The 21,045-nt window shown below is 42.2% G+C and overlaps 1 protein-coding gene across 3 annotated transcripts in view; it reads left to right on the plus strand.

Moving 5' to 3' along the window:
- The window catches only part of EFCAB11 (EF-hand calcium binding domain 11), a 124,778-nt gene that overhangs the window by 41,832 nt on the left and 61,901 nt on the right, over positions 1 to 21,045 (plus strand). The window contains exon 6 of one of the 3 annotated variants that reach the window (XM_084884394.1): positions 13,895 to 13,916. The exons of the other annotated variants lie outside the window; for them this stretch is intronic. Within the exon in view, the coding sequence (XP_084740520.1) occupies positions 13,895 to 13,901 (7 nt within the window). The 3' untranslated portion in view covers positions 13,902 to 13,916. Of the gene's footprint in view, positions 1 to 13,894; positions 13,917 to 21,045 lie in introns of those variants that run through there. 3 annotated transcript variants of the gene reach the window in all.

Consider the following 21,045-nt stretch of genomic DNA (forward strand, 5'->3'; position numbering starts at 1 on the left):
TGTAAACTGTAGAAATGAGGAGAATTGACATCCTAGAGTTGTTTGGAGGATTAAATGCATGAATGCATATAAAAACACTATGCCTGGCCCAGAGTAGATACACACTGTTTATTGATGTTTTTATGAAGGTGTCTACGTCATCCTAGAGAAAGAGGCAGGAGAATGTGGAAGGTTTTGGGCTGCTGGACTAATGGGCCACAGCCAGATGGGCATTTATCTCGGAAGGTCCACTCCTTTTCACTTTGGGTAATTGAGAGATGATTATAGTGCTACACCCTGCCTATTTTAGGGGGTGGGTGGTGGGTGGGGAGGGGACACAGACCAGGTGCATTTTAAATCGGAGGTTTTATTCTGTGCTGATTTTGTTCCAGAAATTCCCTTAGCTTTCATGAAGTCAAACTAGCTATGCGTTTCATAAGTTATGCCCTGTTCCAGAGGGCAGTCATGATGTTTGCCTCAGCTTTGCCGTTCGGGCCTCCTCAGACCAGCCTTTCCTCCTGAGAAACAGTGGTAACAGCAGCTCCTCGTTGGTAAGGCAATAGAAGACAGCTCTGTCTGCTGATTTATCCCGCAGATAGTTATGAGCACATGCCACACGCAAGGCATTTTGGGGGCCACCCATCGGGCAGGGACGGTCTCATGGAGTGGCCATAAGGTGAGGCAGAAAGTGGCGCCCACATGGAAGAACAAAGGATTTCATTTCAGCCGGGGAATCCAGGAACTTCACAACTGAGCTAGGTTCTGAGGAATCCCTGGATGGAAAGATGTAGTTGGTAAGGTAAGGAGACACGAGGGAGCGGTCAGAATACCCAACACCTATCCAGTGCCTCCTGTGTGCCAAGACACCTGTTCTACGTGGTTGCTTGTCTTAACTCATTTGATCCACACAACAAGCCCCCAAAGTGGCTACTGTTAATCACCCATTTTACAGATGAGGAAACTGAGGCACAGTGTCTGAGTAACTTGGCTAAGGTCACAGTGACTGGTAGAACCTGGCTTTGATGCAGACAGCCTGACTCCAGATTGGAAACACGAATAAACATACCCATCCTGCAAGGGACAACCTTTGCCTTCCCTTTTGTACCTCTCCCCATGCGCACCCTTTCAAGGGATTTTGAGTCTTTTTTATCAGTCAGATCTACTACGGTTTACAGATTTCGAAAGAATCATTTTATTGAAGGGCCCCTTTCCAGTTCAATTTCAATAGAATAAAGATCTAGACAGCATATAAATTTTCACAGTCAAAAATAGAGCTATATAATCTATGGCTATAACCCTTTTCATAGACCGACGGCTGCGGATATAGGAAAACACTCGCTGAATTGTACATTTTACCCCCCTGGATTCCTGACAATCTGGCCATAAAATCTTTTGATAAAAATATCAAAAAACCCCTCATCCTGCAATGCTGTAAGATGTGACTGCTCTAATGGCAAAAAAAGTCCGTATTTTAGACTGTCACGAACTGTTTAAACATCATAATGGGAAACATTTATGGCTCAAATAATTGAAGTCCACGTTTCTTGGAATCTATCTCAGCCTTCTGTTAGGCCTTGAAACAAATCACAAGATTGACTGGCTTGAGTGTCTCCATAATTCTTTCTTTTTTAAAAAAAATATATTTTATTGATTTTGTACAGAGAGGAAGGGAGAGAGAGAGCGAGTTAGAAACATCGACGAGTGCTGCCTCTTGCACACCCCCCACTGGAGATGTGCCCACAACCAAGGTACATGCCCTTGACCGGAATCGAACCCGGGACCCTTCAGTCCCCAAGCTGACGCTCTATCCACTGAGCCAAACCGGTTTCGGCTCCATAGCTCTTTCTTCACCACCATGGGGTGGTGGGATGTGCCCGGGGCCGTGGGGCCGTTCTTCAGGCTCGGATCCCATCATAGGGGAGACCGACTTGGACAAGCCTGGTACCTCTCTGGATTTCAGCCTCCGCTTCTGAAGGACTTCGAGTCTCTGTTTCCGTGCCTCTTGTCTTCCGACTCTAAAGAAAGTGATCATTAATAGTGCACATGATAAGAAATGAAGAACAAAAGAAAAAAGGCAAATAATTTAGTTTCTTCCATTTCATTCAGCATTATTTAACCGATGTTTATTAAGCGCCTACTGTGTCCATAATACATATTTGTGCTCATCGCTTCCCAGGCTTACTAAGAATTGCAGTGTTAAATTCTCAGACTTACCCTGGGGTTTACCTTCTCTCAGTTTCCCCATTTCTAATGTCCCCTCTGTGGCTACATTATTACCATAGAATCATATGCTGTTTAATCTTATTTTTTAAAATTCCAAACAAAGAAAGCAAAAGAGAAAGCTTTCATCTCAAAGTGATCCCCTGGAATGTTGCAAATTATTATTAAGTCATGTTCTCTCTCTCTCTCTCTCTCTCTCTCTCTCTCTCTCTCTCTCTCTCTCTCTCTCTCTCTCTCTCTCTCTGTCTCTCCACACACACATATACATATATCGGGGAGGGGACCCGAAGAAGGGGCAGACCTCAGTCAGATCTACTATGGTTTACAGATTTTGAAAAAATCATTTTGTTGAAGGGCCCTTTTCCAGTTCAATTTCAATAGAATAAAGATCTAGACAGCATATAAATTTTCAGTCAAAAATAGAGCTATATAATCTATGGCTGTTATATATATATATATATATATATATATATATATATATATATATATATATATATATATATATATATAATTTCCCCCTCTCCCCCAAGCTTTTCAATGTACAGAAGCCCCATTTAAACTATGGGTAATGCTTTTTAGGAAAAACCACAGTCGCAGCCTGGACCAGTGGCGCGATGGATAGCATGTCTGACTACGGGTTCCAGGAAAGACCACAGCCGTCCCATGTTCACATCTAATCCTGATGGGCCAGCTGACATACCGGTTTTAATGGTTTGCAGTGATAAATCTGTCATGGAATTGGAGCCTTCTCCAGGTTATAAATTGCTCAGACCCAAACGCTGTGGAAAATTTATAAGGACTGCCATTAGCATAGAATGTTTTAAATTATCTGTTGTATTGAGAGAGGGAGAGAGAGAAAAAGGACCCAATAAGAGGTTTATCAGATAGTCATGAGTTCATGTGACACAAAAGAGTCATTGGGCTATTCGTCAAGTGATAAATTGGATAATGATGGCAAAAGTATGTCATTTTTTTTTTAGTGCTTTAATGGGTGCCAGGTAGCCATTATTTCATCCAATCCTCACAATAACCGAATGAGGTGTACACTCTTATTCCTCCTATTTTACAGATACGAAAACTGAGCTTAGAGAGGTAGTGTCCCCAAGGTCACACAGTTACTAAATGGCCGATAATGTTCCCAGGGGCTTGATGTCACCTTCAGCTCGTCATCTTTAAGGTGGAAGTCATTATCCTTGGCCTCGAGTCAGTTCTGTCTTTCGATTTCTGTCAGTGATACCGCGATTTTCTCAGATGCGTTCTTGCAGTCACCATTGATTTTTCCTTCTGCCTTTGCTCGGATCCATTCGATCACCCAGTCCCTCTCTGTGCTCCGTGTCTTTCTGCTGTCAGCCCTCTTCCCATCTCCTTAGTCCGGGGGGTGTAGGCCTCACCTGAGTGTACAGGGTCAAGTCCAAAGTCCTGAACTCAGAATTCAAGGTTGGCCGCCCTCCAGCTCCTACCCTCCTCTTAGGTTCTTCTGCTAACTTCTCCCCTAACCGAGGAACCAGTTACCTGAACACATCCTGCCTTTTTCCCACGTGACCCCTTCGGGCATGGTGACTCCTTTCCGGGATGTGCCTTCCACTGGACCTGCTGTCTGAGCCCTGCCCCTTCCTCGGGTCCCCTCCCTGGTAGGCGTTCTGATCATTCTTGGTGACCATCCCGTCTGTGATGTCGGGACTTCTCAGTTTGCGCTAAGCGCGTGCTGCCAGCCTGCATGGCAGCACAGCTCTTCCCGTCTGTGATCTGCCGCTCAGGGGTGCCTGGGGGAGGGGAGGCAGCCCCTCACACACCTGGCGCATTGCTGTGCATGCCAGAGTGCAAGGTCCATGCCCAGGTGCACGTGTGAGGATAGAAGGTTTTGCGGTAACTGCAGTGAACCTCTCCCATTGAACTCATTGAGTGAATATCTCCCATGAGTCCCCAAGACTTATTCAGAGACCCTCTGCACTGGAAGGGGCGATTGGTTGTTTGTAAGGTTGGTCACAATGCCCTACTCCTGTCAGTAAGCCCTGTGCAAAGTGGGTTGGCCTTCTTCCTATCAAGAGGTAGAGTTGAGCCCTGGTCAGCATGGATCAGTGGTGAGAGCATAGGCCTACGAACCAAAGGGTCGCAGGTTCGATTCCTGTGAAGGACACGTACCTGGGTTGCAGGTTCCCTGCTCCGGTTGGGGTGCGTGAGGGAGGCAACCAATAGATATGGCTCTCTCATATCGATCTTTCTCTCTCTCTCTCCTTTCTCTCCTCCCCCCTCCCTTCCATTCTTTCTTAAAAAAAAAAAAAATTAATGGAAAGCATTTCCTTCAGTGAGGATTAACCAAAAAATAAAAATAAAAAATAAGACGTAGAGTTGATTTCTCTGCCCTCTGAATTTGAACTGACCTGTGACTGACTTTGATCAAGGACTGTAGCAAAAAATAGCAAATCACTATATCTGAGGGTGATCTTGGGAATACACCTCCCCCAACAAAGGTCCCATCTGCTGCCGAGTCCCCACTGTGTGCACACAGAAGGTGAGGTTTGTTTGTGATACTTCTTTAATCGCAGCCAATGCATTTTAAAATTTACATTTCTATAGAAAGGGTCTTAAAAGTAGATAATAGATTGTGATTATTTACATGCCCCTATACAATAATTCTGTTTTGTCTCATACTTTCCTGAATACACTGAGTGTCCAGATTATTATGATCTCTGAACGCATAATCATCTGGCCATTCAGTGTATATCCTATATAATAAAAGGTTAATATGCAAATTGTCTCCTCAACCAGGAGTTCGATCAGCAGGCAGCCACCCATGTCCCCTCCTCCTGGCCAGGCTGGCCAGCCCCACCCATGCACCACACATATATATGTATATATATATGTATACACACACACATATGTATATACACACACATATATATGTATATATATGTATGTATATATATATATATATATATATATATATATATATATACACACACACACACACACACATACACTAAGTGACTGATTATGTGTTCTGAGATCATAATAATCTGGACACTCAGTGTATAATCCAAAGCTAATATTTTTAAAATGTTTAAAATGCTAATATTTTTACAAGTCTAATTTTAAAGGACCTTGTGTTCTCGGTTTTCAAACAGCTGGAGTTGCCTCCTCCCCCCTCTCCTACCCACTGTATGGGAACAAGCTCGGTATCTGCCAAACAGCGCAGCAGCCTTTATCTGACAGTGTGTATTTCATTTTTGTGATACTGCTGTGTCCCAGTAACATTTTCTTTCACGGGAAATGACGATGGCTTCCAAGAGTATATATGTTTTTTTTCAAAATCATGAAATTTAAAAAAAATGAAACTTCATTTCAGACAGAATGATCTTTGCTTTTATAAAAGTGGATTTTTTTTTTTTTTTTTTTTTTTTTTTTTTATGGCTCTGGGGCTATACAGAACTAACAAAATAGAAACAGACTCATGGATACAGAGAACAGACTGACAGCTGTCAGAGGGGAGTGCGGAAGGGAGGTGGGGTGAAAAAGGTGAAAGGATTAAGCAAAGCAAAATAAAACAAAAAATCCTCATAGACACAGACAACAGTATGGTGATTACCAGAGGGGAAGCGGGGGGGAGTGGCAGAGGTAGAAGAGGGAAAATGGGGGAGGGGCGGTAAACAGACTTGATTTGGGGTGGTGAACACAATACGATTTACAGATGATGTAGTACAGAATTGTATGCCCGAGACCTATATGGTTATATTAATGTCACCCTAATACATTCAATAAAATTTAAAAAAATAAAATAAAACAAAACATTCGTTTTAGCAGGTCAGCTTGAAAAATGAGGCGTTTACATTTAACACAGACAAAGTTGCTCGCGATAGTCCGATTCAGGAACTGTGCCAGTAAAATTGTGTTGGAATGGTTCTTGAGTTTGCTTTTCTAAGGGATCGCTTTCCCCTTTAAATGTGTACTCAGTAAAATAGTTATTCAGATCCTGTAGGCATGTAGGAGCATCCCATTCATGCCTAACACAGGCAGGGCTCTTCATGGGCTCTTACTCCTAACGACTGACCTAATGTGTTGTGTCTCCTTTTTCTGGCTGAGAGAAGGCATCCCATCTCATAGGCATTTTACTCAGTAATATGTTCATATTGCATTTCACCTCGTACTGTTGCCCGGACGACAAGAATACCTGCAGCATTGCGATAGCTTGTATCATTGCTAGAAAAGCACATGGTAATTTGGATAGAAAATAATGTAAGAGCATTGGTAACAAAATATAATGAAATTAGTGCCTCCTGTAAAAATAGTGAAAGGGTTTTTTTTTTGGTTATGTTTTTTTGTTTTTAATGGATCAGATCCGTGTGATTAAAATATGTAAATTCAATAATATCCACTTTGGTGATCTGGGTGTTGTCTGCTCACTCCGATACTCCTTCTAAGAATTCTATTTTCTTCTACTCTCCCCTCTTTTTAAGTGAACTCAATATTAAAGAGTTTGAATTTGATAAAATAGGGAATGCATCTGCTACAGTCTTAGAAGCCTTGACATGAGGACTTCTAAATTGGGCAGGCATATATTCACGAATCCATTCAGCCAATGGTTATTGAGCACCTACTATGTGCCTCCTATCTTTCTGGACGCTGGGTGAGAGCCCTGAACAAAGCAAAGTAGGTCCCTGCTGCCCGGGAGTTCACGGTTCACAGAGGTCACGGTAAGAAGGCAGACGATGACTGAGTCAACAGGTGACTTCAGGCAGAGATAGGCTGTAAGGGAATAAACCGGAATAAATGACAGAATGACTGAGTTGAGAAGGGGGGGTAGTTTTAGATGGGAGGTTAGGGAAAGAATTTTTTTGTTGTTGTTAATCCTCACCAGACGAGTGCGCAGGCTATGTGGAGGCCTTCACTGGATAGCGGCCCTCCGGGATTGTATCTGTTACTCCAATCAGTGGTCAACGGCCTTTTCTAGCATCTCATTTACCTTATTACATATTGTAAAATGGTATCAAGGAGCACGCAGCCAGTGTGGATGTCGGTGATCTGTGACGTTAGTGCAGTCTTCTGTTGTTCCCCGTCCTTGGAGACAGACATGAGAAATTGGGTTCGAGGCTTATGCACGCGTCTGTCCAAAAGGGTTTATCATTTGAATGCCTCTCTTCTGGAGGAAGGAAGTTTTTAAAAATTAGCAAATAAATAAAATACATGAAAGGTTAAAAATATCCGTTTTATTTTTTAATTTTTGGTTAATCCTCACCCAAGAATATTTTTCCATTGATTTTTTAGAGAGAGTATAAGGGAGGGGGAGAGACAGACAGACAGACAGACAGGCATTAATGTGAGATAGACATCGATTAGCTGCCTCCCCCACACAAGGAGGGCCAGGGATCAAGCCTGCAACCTAGGTACATGCGCTTGACCAGAATTGACCCCGGGACCCTTCAGTCTGCAACTAAGCCAAACCGGCAAGCGTTAAAAAATATACATATATTTTTTTAATGTACCTATGCAGATTTGTAGACTTTGTTCTGCTATTACGGTGAAGATTCAGGGTGTATGACTGAGACAAGGGAATCTGGGAAATAATATAGACTGAATTCTTTCTGTGTTATAATATGTGGACTTAAAATTTCCACTAAATTAAACTTTCCAGTGATTTCAAAGACACTGAGATGCATTACTAAGAGCACTTACTGGCTCTTCCTTCAGATATCATTAATAAAAATATTTTGTTACTTGTAAAAAGACAGTCGTTTGGGCAAGATCTACAAGCCCGTCCCCCGTTTGCTGCTGGAAACTCCACTGCTCGGATGCCTGCTTGGCTTCGTTTGTCCCAACTCTCCCAGTGGGTGGTTTACTAGGTTTTCTTTTTATTTCTTTATTGATTAAGGTTTACATATGTGTCCTTATTCCCCCCTTGCCCCCCACCTCCCATGCATGCCCCACCCTCCTGTAGTCTGTGTCCGTTGATTAGGCTCATATGCATGCATATAAGTCCTTTGGTTGATCTCTCTCCTCTTCACCCCCACTGTCTCCTACCTTCCCTGAGGTTTGGCGTTCTGATCGATGTTTCTCTGTCTTTGGATATATTTTTGTTAATCAGTTTCTGTTGTTCATTATATTCCATAAATGAGTGAGATCATGTGATATTTATCTTTCTCTGCCTGGCTTATTTCATTTAGCATAATGCTCTCCATCTCCATCCATGTTGCTGCAAATGGTAATAACTCCTTTTTACCGCAGCGTAGTATTCCATTGTGTAGATGTACCACAGCTTTCCAATCCACTCCTCTGCTGATGGGCACTTAGGCTGTTTCCAAATCTTAGCTATGGTGAATTGGGCTGCTATGAACATAGGGGTGCATGTATCCTTTCTGATTTGTGTTTCTATTTTCTTGGGATATATTCCTAGGAGTGGGATCACTGGGTCAAATGGGAGTCCCATTTTTAGTTTCTTGAGGAAACACCACACTGTTCTCCACAGTGGCTGCCCCAGTCTGCATTCCCACCAGCAGTGCACGAGGGTTCCTTTTTCTCCGCATCCTCGCCAGCACTTGTCATTTGTTGACTTGTTGATGATAGCCATCTGACAGGTGTGAGATGATAGCACATTGTAGTTTTGATTTGCATCTCTCTGATGATTAGTGACTTTGAGCAGGTTTTCATGTGTCTCTTTGGCTTTCCTCCTATCTGGGAGCACCCCACGCCGGTGCTGCCTTCAGCATCTGTCTCCAGGCATGGCCAGAGCCTCTTCCCAGAGCACACAGCTCTCGTAGCAACTTCAGCTCTGCTGTGTTTCCCTGATAGATGGGCGTGTGGTATATAAGTCTGTGTACACTACGTACGCAAAATATTTGAGGCAGGAAAGAAAAAACTATGTATGTTCCTCCTAGGGTCAGAAGCAAAGCGTTCCATTCCAAACAGGATTGAGGCCCCTTGGGCAGCCCGGTCGGTTGCCTTTCCCTCCCTCTTCCCCTAGCTCAATTAAAAAAATATGGTTTTTTTAATTGATTTTTTTTACAGAGAGGAAGGGAGGGATATAGAGAGTTAGAAACATCAGTGAGAGAGAACTATCAATCAGCTGCCTCCTGCACATCCCCTATTGGAGATGTGCCTGCAACCAAGGTACATGCCCTTGACTGGAATAGAACCTGGGACCTTTCAGCCCACAGGCTGACGCTCTATCCACTGAGCCAAACCGGTTAGGGCCCCTAGCTCAAGTTTAAAAATCATTCATGTGTGCCTTTATATTTTATGACACAGATTTATGCATTTTAAATAATACGTGGTATTGTTCTGTATATTTTTAAACCTTACATAAATGCAAGTTGCTTTTCTTCGTCTGATAGTTTTAAGACTTATTCATGTTAACACATGTGTCTCCCCTTAATTTTCTCTGCCGTCTAGTGTTCTGTTGGGGCGCAAAGGGGCACACTAGCTTGCCCCCTCTCTTCTAGACCAAGCTGAGAAATAGATGCAAGTGTTAGAGAGTAGTGGGTAAAGTGCCAGCTTTGTTTGTGAGAGAGCCTCTTGGAGGGGTGGGCTTGCTAGAAGGTAGCCAGAATTAAATAAGTTTTACCCTTCCCGGCACGGGTTGTGTAGTTAGCCTGGAACTCCCCTCAGGAGGGCACCCCTGTGACACGGGCAAGCAGGAGGAGGGGCACCGAGGAGACAAGTCACTTCTCTAGGAAGGATGCTGAGGAGGTGGAGAGGTTGGGAACGCTACTCCTGAAGCGGTTCCTCCAAGTGGAAATATGAAGACGGGGAAAAGGGCGTTTCCCCCAGACATACTCTTCCATATTTATACGTTCATCCTCCTACTGATGACTCCTCCGTTGTTGTGAATGGGGCTGCAGTGCTTATTCTGGACCTCGATGGCAGAGCTTCTGCGGGCACCTACATGGAGGGGGATGGCAGGGTCATCGCTGTGCGTGTCTGCACCTGACTCCCTTCCTCCGTGGCCCTTCCCCTTCTCACTTACCGGCACGTTAGAATCCCTTCCCACCCTGTCCTCATCAGCACATGTTATTCAGCCCCTGAGTGCGTGCCAGTCTGCTGGGTGGGAAATGGCATCTTATTGTAATGTCAGTTTCCCTGATTACTCGTCAAAGTCAGCATCATGCCTGCTAGCCGGTTGGTTGTTCATATTATTGGACCACATAAAAAGGTTGAGTTATTTTTTATATCAGTTTAAAGGGATTCTTTATATGTTCTGGATACTAAGCCTTTATCATTTTTGAGTCACAAAATTTTTTATCTGTTTGTAGCTTGTCTTTTCCTTTTCAAAAATAGGATACCTTTTGATACATGTCTCACATACACATACACACACACACACACACACGAATGATTTGGAAATTTCATTTGGTATTATATATATTTCCCCCCAGAGGGCTTAGATAGAATTTTAAAAAAGAGAAAGTATATATGCTGGCATGGGTCAGTGATTTAGCATCCACCTATGAACCAGGAGGTCATGGTTTAATTCCCAGTCAGGGCATTAAATTCCCAGTCTGGGTTGCTAGAATCCCAGTGCGAGGCATGCAGGAGGATCCATAATTCTCTCTCATCATTGATGCTTCTATCTCTCTCCCTCTCTCTTCTCTGAAATCAATAAAAATATATTTTTAAATAAAGAGAGAAAATATATGACTCTGCTTGTCCAGAGTCTAACATTATGTGGAGAATGTGTGAAGTGTCACCTGAGCATACGAATAGGCTCTCTCTTGGGATTTTCTGCCTGTTGGAATGTTCATATTCCCTTTGAACAATTGCTCGTCTTTCTTTCTTACATTAGGCAGTTTGAGCAATATTTCTGCAAGATTTACCTTACCTTTCAAATTCTTTGACATCCTAGAACTGAATGCTTAATGTTTGAACCCTAATGCTTAAATTATGAATTTTTGCCTTAGTGTAGTGACATGAAAAGGCTGTTCCACAAAATACCTCTGCTCTACCAAAAATCAGATTTATCTACCACTTGCACACACTTCTGTGTAATAAAACGTTCCCACTTTGACTAGTCCCCTGGTAGAGCTGAGCTGATGCTCCATTCTCTCCTTAGAGCTTGCGGACATTGTTAGCATCGGAAGGCACTCAAGTACTAAGTCACATATATGCTCCTATTGCATCTTTTAAAAAATATGTATTTATATTGATTTCAGAGAGGAAGGGAGAGGGAGAGATAGGAACATCAATGATGAGAGGAGGATTGATCAGCTACCTCCTGCTTGCCCCACACTGAGAATCGAGACCAAAATCTGGGCATGTGCCCTGAACGGGGAATCGAACCGCCACCTCCTGGTTCATAGGTTGACACTCAACCTCTGAGCCACATCAGCTAGGCAGGAAATTGCATCTTGACTTTGCCCATTATTGATAAGAATGGCTTCTTCCAGGGTTCTAGACTTTCACCACTAAAAAAAAAAAAAATCCTTACAGAGCAATCCATACCATCTCTTATTTTACACACGTGAGGGTAAATGACCAACCCAAGCTCACACACCGAGGCGGGCACAGATTAATTTATGATCCGGGTCTCACCTTGTCACCATGCACTCTCCATTGCAAGGGTGTCAGAGTCCCTTGGGGATGCTGTGACAGAGACCCTAGGCTGGGGCTTAAGCAAGAGACGTTCTAGACTCTAGAATCTAGAGGCTGCAGTCCCAGGTTAGGGTGCTGGCAGAGTCAGTCTGGTGCAGACCTGATTCCTGGTTCACAGACCGCTTTCATTTTGGTGTGTCCTCACCTCGGGGTCCCTTTCATAAGGGCACTAAGCAGCCCCCAAAGGCTCCACCTCCAGATACCATCACATGCTAGGTTTCAGTGTATGTATTGGGGTGGGGGTGAGGGGCACTGACATTCAGTCTATGGCAAAGGGGTTGTAGATAGAATTATAGCTTTATTCTCTATCTTTAACAGTGTCGATTTAAAAAATATATATATTTTATTGATTTTTTACAGAGAGGAAGGGAGAGGGATAGAGTTAGAAACATCTATCAGCTACCTCCTGCACAACCCCCACTGGGGATGTGCCTGTAACCAAGGTACATGCCCTTGACCAGAATCAAACCTGGGACCTTTCAGTCCGCAGTTCAACGCTCTATCCACTGAGCCAAACCAATTAGGGCAACAGTGTAGATTTTTACAGCTAGATATCTTTGAGAGGTCTCATTGCACTTGGCTTTTTGCGGCTGGCAGCTTTTTTGTTTGTTAGCGCTGAAGGAACTACGTATCATACTTCCTTAAGTTAGCTCGATGGAAATAACGTTCCCTGTTTTCCTGCCTTATTTTCGACTGGTGTTTACATGCTAGTCTTTCCAATAGGTTGTATAAATAAGTTAAATGTTATGGTAAATTATTCCAAAATGGCATATTAACAGTTTGCATAAATTAGAACGAGGCTGTAATAGTTTGAATCAGATTGGAACAACATGTAAATTTGTAAATGTGTGCCATTAATTTCTTTTAATAGTATTTTTTTTTTTCATGCTTGGCTATCATTTGTTTATTTAAGTCAATGTGTTTAACATTACAATGAGTGCATTTTACCCAAGAATTAAAACATTACCATTAACTCACGTACACCCACTTGCTCCTCCATCCATCCTATCTTCCAGCTTTCCTACTACCCTAGGAACCACTATCCGGAATTCAGTGATTATTATTTTCCTGCTTTAAAAATATATACATACATACAAACATACACATACATACATGTGTATACACTCATATGCCTGTGTAGTTCCCTAATTTTAAAACTTCCTCATTTTAAAACTATATAAGTGACTGTCAAATGTAGAGTAGTCTTTTGTGACTTACATTTCTCACTCAGTATGTTTCTAATATTTATCCTTGTTTTGTATATAACTAGAGGCCCGATGTACAAAATTCATGCAAAAATAGGCTTTCCTTCTCCCGGCTGCTGGCACCAGCTTCCCTCTGGCACCCGGGACCCGGGCTTCCCTGGCAGCCCCGGCTTCGTCCAGAAGGACATCCGGCCTAATTAGCATATCATGCTTTTATTATTATAGATTGTAATTCACTCATTTTAAATGTGTATAGCATTCCACTGTACGACATTACCATAGTTTGTCTATTCTCCTATTGGCGAGCATTTAGTTTTTCTCCCCCCCAATTCCGTTTGTTTTTGTTGTTGCCAGTAATAGTGTCTGAACGGTCTCGTATCCTCGCTCCTGGTGCCCGTGTGCAAGTGTTTCTCTCCGATACATACGTGGGAGCAGGATTCCTGCATTAGAATGTATGCGTATGTTTACTTGGTGCCAGAATAGTATAATGTCAGATGAAGTTTCCTGATCGTTAGCATTAATTTACACAAACAACAAATTGGGCAAGCCGGAATCTCGACTGGTGTTTACATGCCAGTCTTTCCAATAGGTTGTATAAATAAGTTAAATGTTATGGTACATTATTCCAAAATTGCATATTAACATATCTTCTTCCAAGCAGCCAACAAACCCCAGTTCCGGTGCAGGCATGGACCCACAGCCTCTGGCAAATGCCAGCTTTCCATTAGCCGCTTTGGGCTTGAGCTACCCCAACGATATCGCCTGGCCCTGCTGTTTTCGTGTCTTACTCAGCATTTTTGTGTGTGTGCTTCAGTGGGGGCATTGATCTGATGATTCCAAAACAGAAACTCAACCTAAATTATTAAATACTTTTTTCCCTCAAACTTTTCTTTCTAAACTCTCTTTTCCAGATATTGATTTATTGAGCAGAACACCGGCTCTGTTAAGCGCTGGAAGAGACTAACCACTCATCTGTAAGAGATGCAGAGAATTCTTAAAGTTAGCCATGCGTTTCTAAAGCTCAGTGGCCCTGGCACTTTAGCTGTGCTGTTTTCTCTGATGGCTGTTCGAAGGCTGTGCCCAACTATTGGACCATTCACTGTCCACCTGAATGTCAGTTAGAAGCTGTACGCTATTTTGTTGTGTCGTAAAGCACTTTACCAGGAAATAGTGATATAATGTAATGGATATGCCACTAATAAATCTCAGCCTTTTAATTCCATACATTATCCGTAAGAAGAAACAGTGCAATGTTTTCTCTGTTCATCACGGAATGAAGTCTAAACATCACTCCTTGAACTTGCCTTCGAGATTTATTAAAACACATTTTTACTATATTTACACCCGGGATAAAACAATTAGCTGTGTCTGAGTGTGTGGATGGGTCCCCGAGACCGCCACCAGTCTGACGATTCACCGGCAGGACTCGGCATGTAATTGTCCTTGCGACGGCAGTTTGGTACAGTGGGCGGGTGTGGGGCAATGTCAGCAAAGGGAAAGGCAGTGGGGCTCAGTCCCGGGGAACCAGGTGCAGGCTCCCAGGGGGCCTCTCTCGGTGAGGTCACAGGACATGCTGTGTTCCCCCAACACGTGTGTCAACACGTGTGAGATGTTGTCAGGGGAGCTCGTCCGAGACTCAGCGCCCAGGGCTTTCATTGTGGGACAATCATGAAGGCAGTTTCTCCGTCTGGCATGAACCAAACTTCCAGACTTCCAGAAGAAGAGCAAGGGTGTCACATAAACCCTATTGCTGCACAGTCTCATTCCCGGTGACCCATTCTTATGAGTTAAACTTCCGGAAATCCAAGTTCTCAGATGCCATCCTTGTAAGCAGGACAGTCAGGGCTGGTGTGTGAACTCTCTTCTGCACATGGAGTTACGGCTGAAATGTCTAAACCGCTTGCTATTTGTCAGGCACTGTTCTTTATCTCATCCTCACAGCAGCCATTTCATAGGTGAAGCACTGAGACACAGAGAGGGTAAGAAACTTGTCTAAGGCAGCACAGCTAACAAATAGTCAATCAGCATTCAAACTGAGGTTGCAGAATCTGTGATTTATCAAATGCTGCATTGGGGTGTGTGTGTATGTTTTGTTTCATTTTATCCTACTTCATAGATAAGATGTTTCATAATTTCCATAAAACTGTGATGAAAATAAATTGTCTTTATACAGCCTTGTCTAATCTTTAATGTTTTGTGGCTCTTAATTTTCAAGTTTGGAAAATCATGCTAATTATCGTATACAAACCTTTCCTGGTCTCATATGCTTTTCTCAGCTGTTCCTGGGTCCGAGGATCCGAATTGTTTGTTTCTGGTCTTTAACTACAATATAGTCCCCCTGTTCCTTCTCTGCCTCCTTCTGGTCTCCTGGAATTGCTATCATAATAAAAGCGTAATATGTAATCAGACCATACGCCCTTCTGGATGAAGCCGGGGCTGCAAGGATCGAGCCCCTTTGCACGAATTTCGTGCATCAGGCCTCTAGTGGTTTGTAAACGAAGACACGGCGGCATTTTCTGTTTTATTTCCTCTCTTACAATTCTCATCAGTGTTAGCTTTATTTAGTATCTTGGACAATGACTTGGGTCTGGGGTAGAGACGGGAACTCATAGCGTTGGAAGAGCTTGCCTCTCTAGGAGTGTACTCGAGATCCTTTTTTTCTGAAATGAAGAGATCAACTGTTTCTTCAATCCATTCCCCAGAAAATACATCATAGCTTCTAGAAGAGTTTGAACGTTTACACGTGTGCTCAGATAGGACACAGATGTTGAAATGCCTCACGCTAATACTCTTTTTACTGTTCATCGTCACCTGTTTTGATCCCGGCCTGAGCTTGCTCGCTTTATTCCGTAACACCTGTTCCCAAGAATACGTTTACAGTCTGTTGTCTTTTTTTTTCAATGGATGGTACATCCGTTAGGAAAAGGTCGATTTCTGCCAGTGTCATTCAACGAATACCTCAAGGAGTCCTTGCTGTGTTGTTTTCAGTGTTATTTTAGGTCAGTGTAATACCGTCACGCTTTTTTCACATAAATGCCACATGAGAAGTCATGCTGTACGACTGAGGTGCGATGCTTATTTAGATGTTCATGGATAGGACAGAAGTTATTTTTAACTTCTTTGAAAGAATTGTCAAACGTTTAAACTGCTGCCTGATGACAAATGTGCCCGCATTTCTGTAGGCTTAGAAAGCTTACGTCTCTTTCTTCCATTATGAGGACCCACGCTTCTCGCTCGCTGTTGGAGGCGGCATTTGCTTCTTTCTATTCTGGGTCTTTGCATTTGTGGTTCCCTGTTTAAACATTGCATCATCTGAGAGGCTTTTCCTACCCAAAGTGACTTCATCCTGTCCTCCCTCGCCCAGCAGTCAATCTCTGCCACCCGGCTCTCTGCCATGCGTGGCACTCACCGGCCTCAGAGACGGTCTTTCATCTCCGTCGGCTTATTGTCTGTTGCTCACACGTGACTCTAGAGCTCACCGGAGCAGGAATGCTGTCTGTTCCGTCTTGATTTCGTCGGGGTGTTCAGGTCAGCACAAAGCACCTGGCCATTTCATTCTGGTGGAATGAATGAATGAATGAATGAATGAATTTATTAAAGACTGTCAGAAAAATAAGTTATTTAGGTTAGCTACGGTATTTAATTTTTACCGATTTAAACGCATCAGATTTCCTTTGGATTTCTTCAAGAGGGTGTCTCATTGAAAAAATAATTCCACATTTTTTAAATCCAGTTGCCTGTGAATGGGCCTAAATATTTAAGTTCTTTTAAGTTTTCCATACCTTTCTGTTTGTGTGTAGGTGTAAGAATTCCTCCAGAGTAGTGCTTTCCAATCTTTTTCACCTTATTTGCCCCCCTCTAGGCACAACAAGATTATTTATAAAGCACAATGAGGTAAACAGACAAGTTTCTATTGGCTGAAAGTAAACTGCCTGCCTGCCCTAGGGACTCTGGGGCTCAGCATCTTGCCACACCTGTGAACCCTCTGAGGCCGAGTTTTGGGATGTGTTCCAGGCGGCAGTCTTCGTATTTCCCTAAAAAGATTCTTAGAGCCCTGACTGGTTTGGCTCAGTGGGTAGAGTGTCAGCCTGCAGACTTAAGGGTCCCAGGTTCAATTCCAGTCAAGGGCATGTACCTTGGTTGTGGGCACATCCCCAGTAGGGGGTGTACAGGAGGCAGCTGGTTGATGTTTCTCTCTCATCGATGTTTCTAACTCTCTATTCCTCTCCCTTCCTCTCTGTGAAAAATCAATCAAAAAAAAAAAAAAGATTCTTAGAAACTATGAACTTCCTCTTGCGATTTTAGTTCGATAGCTTATGGTTGCCTAGCATATCATTCCCAGTGTATTGTAAATATTGGCATTTAAAAGTAAAACTGTTATATCACTCTTAAATGTATCCAGTGGAATCCAAATACCATAGTGATTTGATACTCTTCATTTTCCTTTCCAAAAATGTGTGAACAAGCATTGAAAGTGATATGAACACAATCTTCTTTAACAATTTGAAGTTTTATCCTGATGTGTTTTTTTTTTATCTTTCTGGCTTTCACTGGTGGTATTTTAAAATTAAGCTTATTAAATTATAATTTACATATTGTAGAATTCTCTATTGATGGGTGTACAACCATATGAGTTTGACAAGTGTACGTCATGTGTAACCGGCACCACAATCAACATATAAAATATTTCTATCCCTTTTGATTCCCTCTCTCCACTCCAGTCTCTGGCACCATGGATCTCCTTTCTGCCTCTATGTTATTGCCTTTTCCAGAGTGTCACATAGTTTGTAATCTTTAGTGTCTGGTTTGGTTCACTTCACATATTTGAAATTCATCCATGTCGTTGCACATATCCGTGGCTAGTTCCTTTCATTTATTTATTTGTAAATATACTTTATTAATTTTTTTTTACAGAGGAAGGGAGAGGGATAGAGAGCTAGAAACATAGGTGAGAGAGAAACATTGACCAGCTGCTTCCTGCACACCCACTACTGGGGATGTGCCCAAAACCAAGGTACATGCCCTTGCCTGGAATCGAACCTGGGACTCTTGAGTCTGCAGGCTGACGCTCTATCCACTGAGCCAAACCGGTTAGGGCTGGAGATATTTTTAAAATGTGGATTCACATTTAAATCAGTAGACTTCGAGTAAATCAATTTACTTCCATAATGTGGGTGGGCCTCATCTAATCAGTTACAGGCCATAAGACTGAGGCCCGTGGGGGAAGAAGAAATTTTGCTTCTATACCACCTTTGAACTTGAGAGGCTGCAACATCAATTCTTCCTGGACTGTATTATTTGGCATTGGTCTACTTGTCTACCTTTGAGCCAGTACCACCCCCTCTTAATTATATGATTTTATAATCAGTCTTGATATCTAGTAGAGCAAGTCCTAGAGCTTTGTGATTCTTCAGAATTTTCTTGACTTTTTTTTTTTTAAAACTTATTGCATTTTCTTATAAATTTTCAACTTTACACTCTCAACCGCTATGTTCTACTACCCTAAGAGTAATATTTTAATGAAATAGCCAAGATTGCCAGGCCAACTAACTCTAAAGTCTGTATTCTCATTTTTTAATCCTTACCCAAGGATATGTTTTCCATTGATTTTTAAAGAGAGTAGAAGGGAGGGAGGAGAGGCAGAGAGAGAGAGAGAGAGAGAGAGAGAGAGAGAGAGAGAGAGAGAGAGAGAGAGAGAGAGAGAGAGCATGGATTGGTTGCCTTTCATTTGAGCCCTGACCTCTCATAGGGCCAGGGCCGGGATTGACCTGCAATTTGACGGGGAATTGAACCAGAGACCCTTCCATCTGCAGGCCGACACTCTAACCACTGAGAAAACTGGCCTGGGTTAAAGTCTGTATCCTTCACTAAACTACCTGTCTCTCAGTAAGCCATAGAGTTTACAGCTAGACAGAACTGACACATTTTAGTCACTTGTTTTCTTTTAAGTAATTAACATTTATTTCCCCCATTTTATTATTTAGTTTCCATTGATATTTTTTAATTTATGATAAGCCACATTTAAAAGAAAGGAAAAATGAAAGCAAATTCTCAGTTTAAGATCAATTTGAAATATGGTAAGAACCTTTGAGTGTGAGATCAATTAGTTTGACCCCTTCACCTGGCTATGCAGTCCAGGATTGAGGAGAAAGGAGTAATGCAATAAATATTAAGAAAGCTATACTTGCAAAATTTAGAATCATTGAAAACTAAGAGTCATTAATATGCCAGATGTGAGAGGAGGATATGCTAATACTGACACACACTTCTGCTTACACCTGTCTGACATTTCTGATAGAACAGCTTTGTTCCAGAAAGTTTATTATATACAACAGGGGTCCTCAAACTTTTTAAAGTGGGGGCCAGATCACGGTCCCTCAGAGAGCTGGAGGGCCGGACTATATGAACTACTAATTCCTACTGTAACACCTCGGCTGCGCTCACTGCCCAAAAAACCTGGCGGGCCGGATCAGACTCCTCTGCGGGCCGCATGTGGCCCGCGGGCCGTAGTTTGAAGACCCCTGATATACAATGACTTTTGCTTAAAATTCCTGTTTTGTTATAGGGGAAGAATCATCGCTCCCCCCCCCCCCCTTTTTATAATTAGAAAAAAGAAGGCTGTATAGGGTTATGGCCAGAATAGCAGATAATCTTGAATAATAAGCCAATCCACACTCTACTTAGACATCATTGTCTATAAGAGTGGTGAGAGGAACAAGAGCCTTGAGCCCAGCAGTGCACATTCGCCTTGGAATTTTGTTTGGTGAAGGTAAAGCATGCTCATTGTGTTCTTCAAAAATATTTACTCAGATATGTATATAAGAGAAAACGATGGTATATGTTTGTAATTAATTGAGGTATTTATTTTGTGTGTTGTGTGTATGGGAATTTTTTTTTTTTTCGGGGGCATCTTACCACAGCTAAATAAATGCTTACAGCTCATTAAAAAAAAAGTTAGAGCAAATTTAAATTGAGTACGTGATAGGGTTTCATAGGATTATCCCACAGTTAATGTTACAATCACTAAAGCAAACGAGTGAGATGAGGAAGAGAGCAGTAACAGGTGGTATGTTTGGGAACTGGAGAGGACTTGGTAAAAGGAACATAAGAGGAAGTGACCTAAATTTCATAGAACTGGTGTCTTTAAATACATATGAAAGACATAAGACAAAAAGAGTAGATGAAAAAGAAAAGTAGTCGTATGAGTGTCCACCAGAAGTTAACAAATACAATGGAGAGTAGAAAAAAATGTGGCTAAACACTGAACACAATAGCTATTGAATAATGATCAAAGGAGAGGAAGATGGGGGAGGTATTTTGGCAAAAAGAATGGTCAAAAGAAAGCCGAAGGGCCCAAACCGGTTTGGCTCAATGGATAGAGCATCGGCTTTGGGACTGAAAGGACCGGGTTCGATTCCTGTCAAGGGCATGTACCTTGGTTGCGGGCATATCCCCAATATCCCCAGTAGGGGGTGCGCAAGAGGCAGCTGATCGATGACTCTCTCTCATCCATGTTTCTAACTCTATCTCTCTCCCTTCCTCTCTGTACAAAATCAATAAAATATATTAAAAAAAAGAAAGAAAGCAGAAGGTACAGTTTAGGTCAATTCAACTGAGGTGAAGAAGTAGAAGACAATCCCAAGCAGACAATGCTTGAGGTGATAATGTATATCCTAATGTTATGCATATCACTTAACAGCAGGCAATTTTTTTTTTTTAAAGAATGAAAAAGGACGTACAAAAAGCAATTAAAGGAAGAAAGGGACATGTCTTGTAAATTTGTAAATAATCCACACAAGGTGAAAATGAGAAAAGCCAAGATGAAACATAAAATTAGACCTCAAAGAAGCTTAAGATAAATATTCACATTTGTTAATTGTCTCTTAGGTCAATTTAAAAAAGCAGTTAGGCACTGAATTGCAATAACCATTATAAAACTGCCCAAAGTAGGCATATTGATTGCTGGCAAAAATGTACTTTGTAATAGTCTATGTAAAGTATTGAAAATGGATCTAGATATTCATGCTTTCACATTTTTTAAAAATACATTTTTATTGATTTC

The sequence above is a fragment of the Pipistrellus hanaki genome (assembly GCF_964339955.1).
Source record: "Pipistrellus hanaki genome assembly, chromosome: 1".
NCBI classification, from domain to species: domain Eukaryota; kingdom Metazoa; phylum Chordata; class Mammalia; order Chiroptera; family Vespertilionidae; genus Pipistrellus; species Pipistrellus hanaki.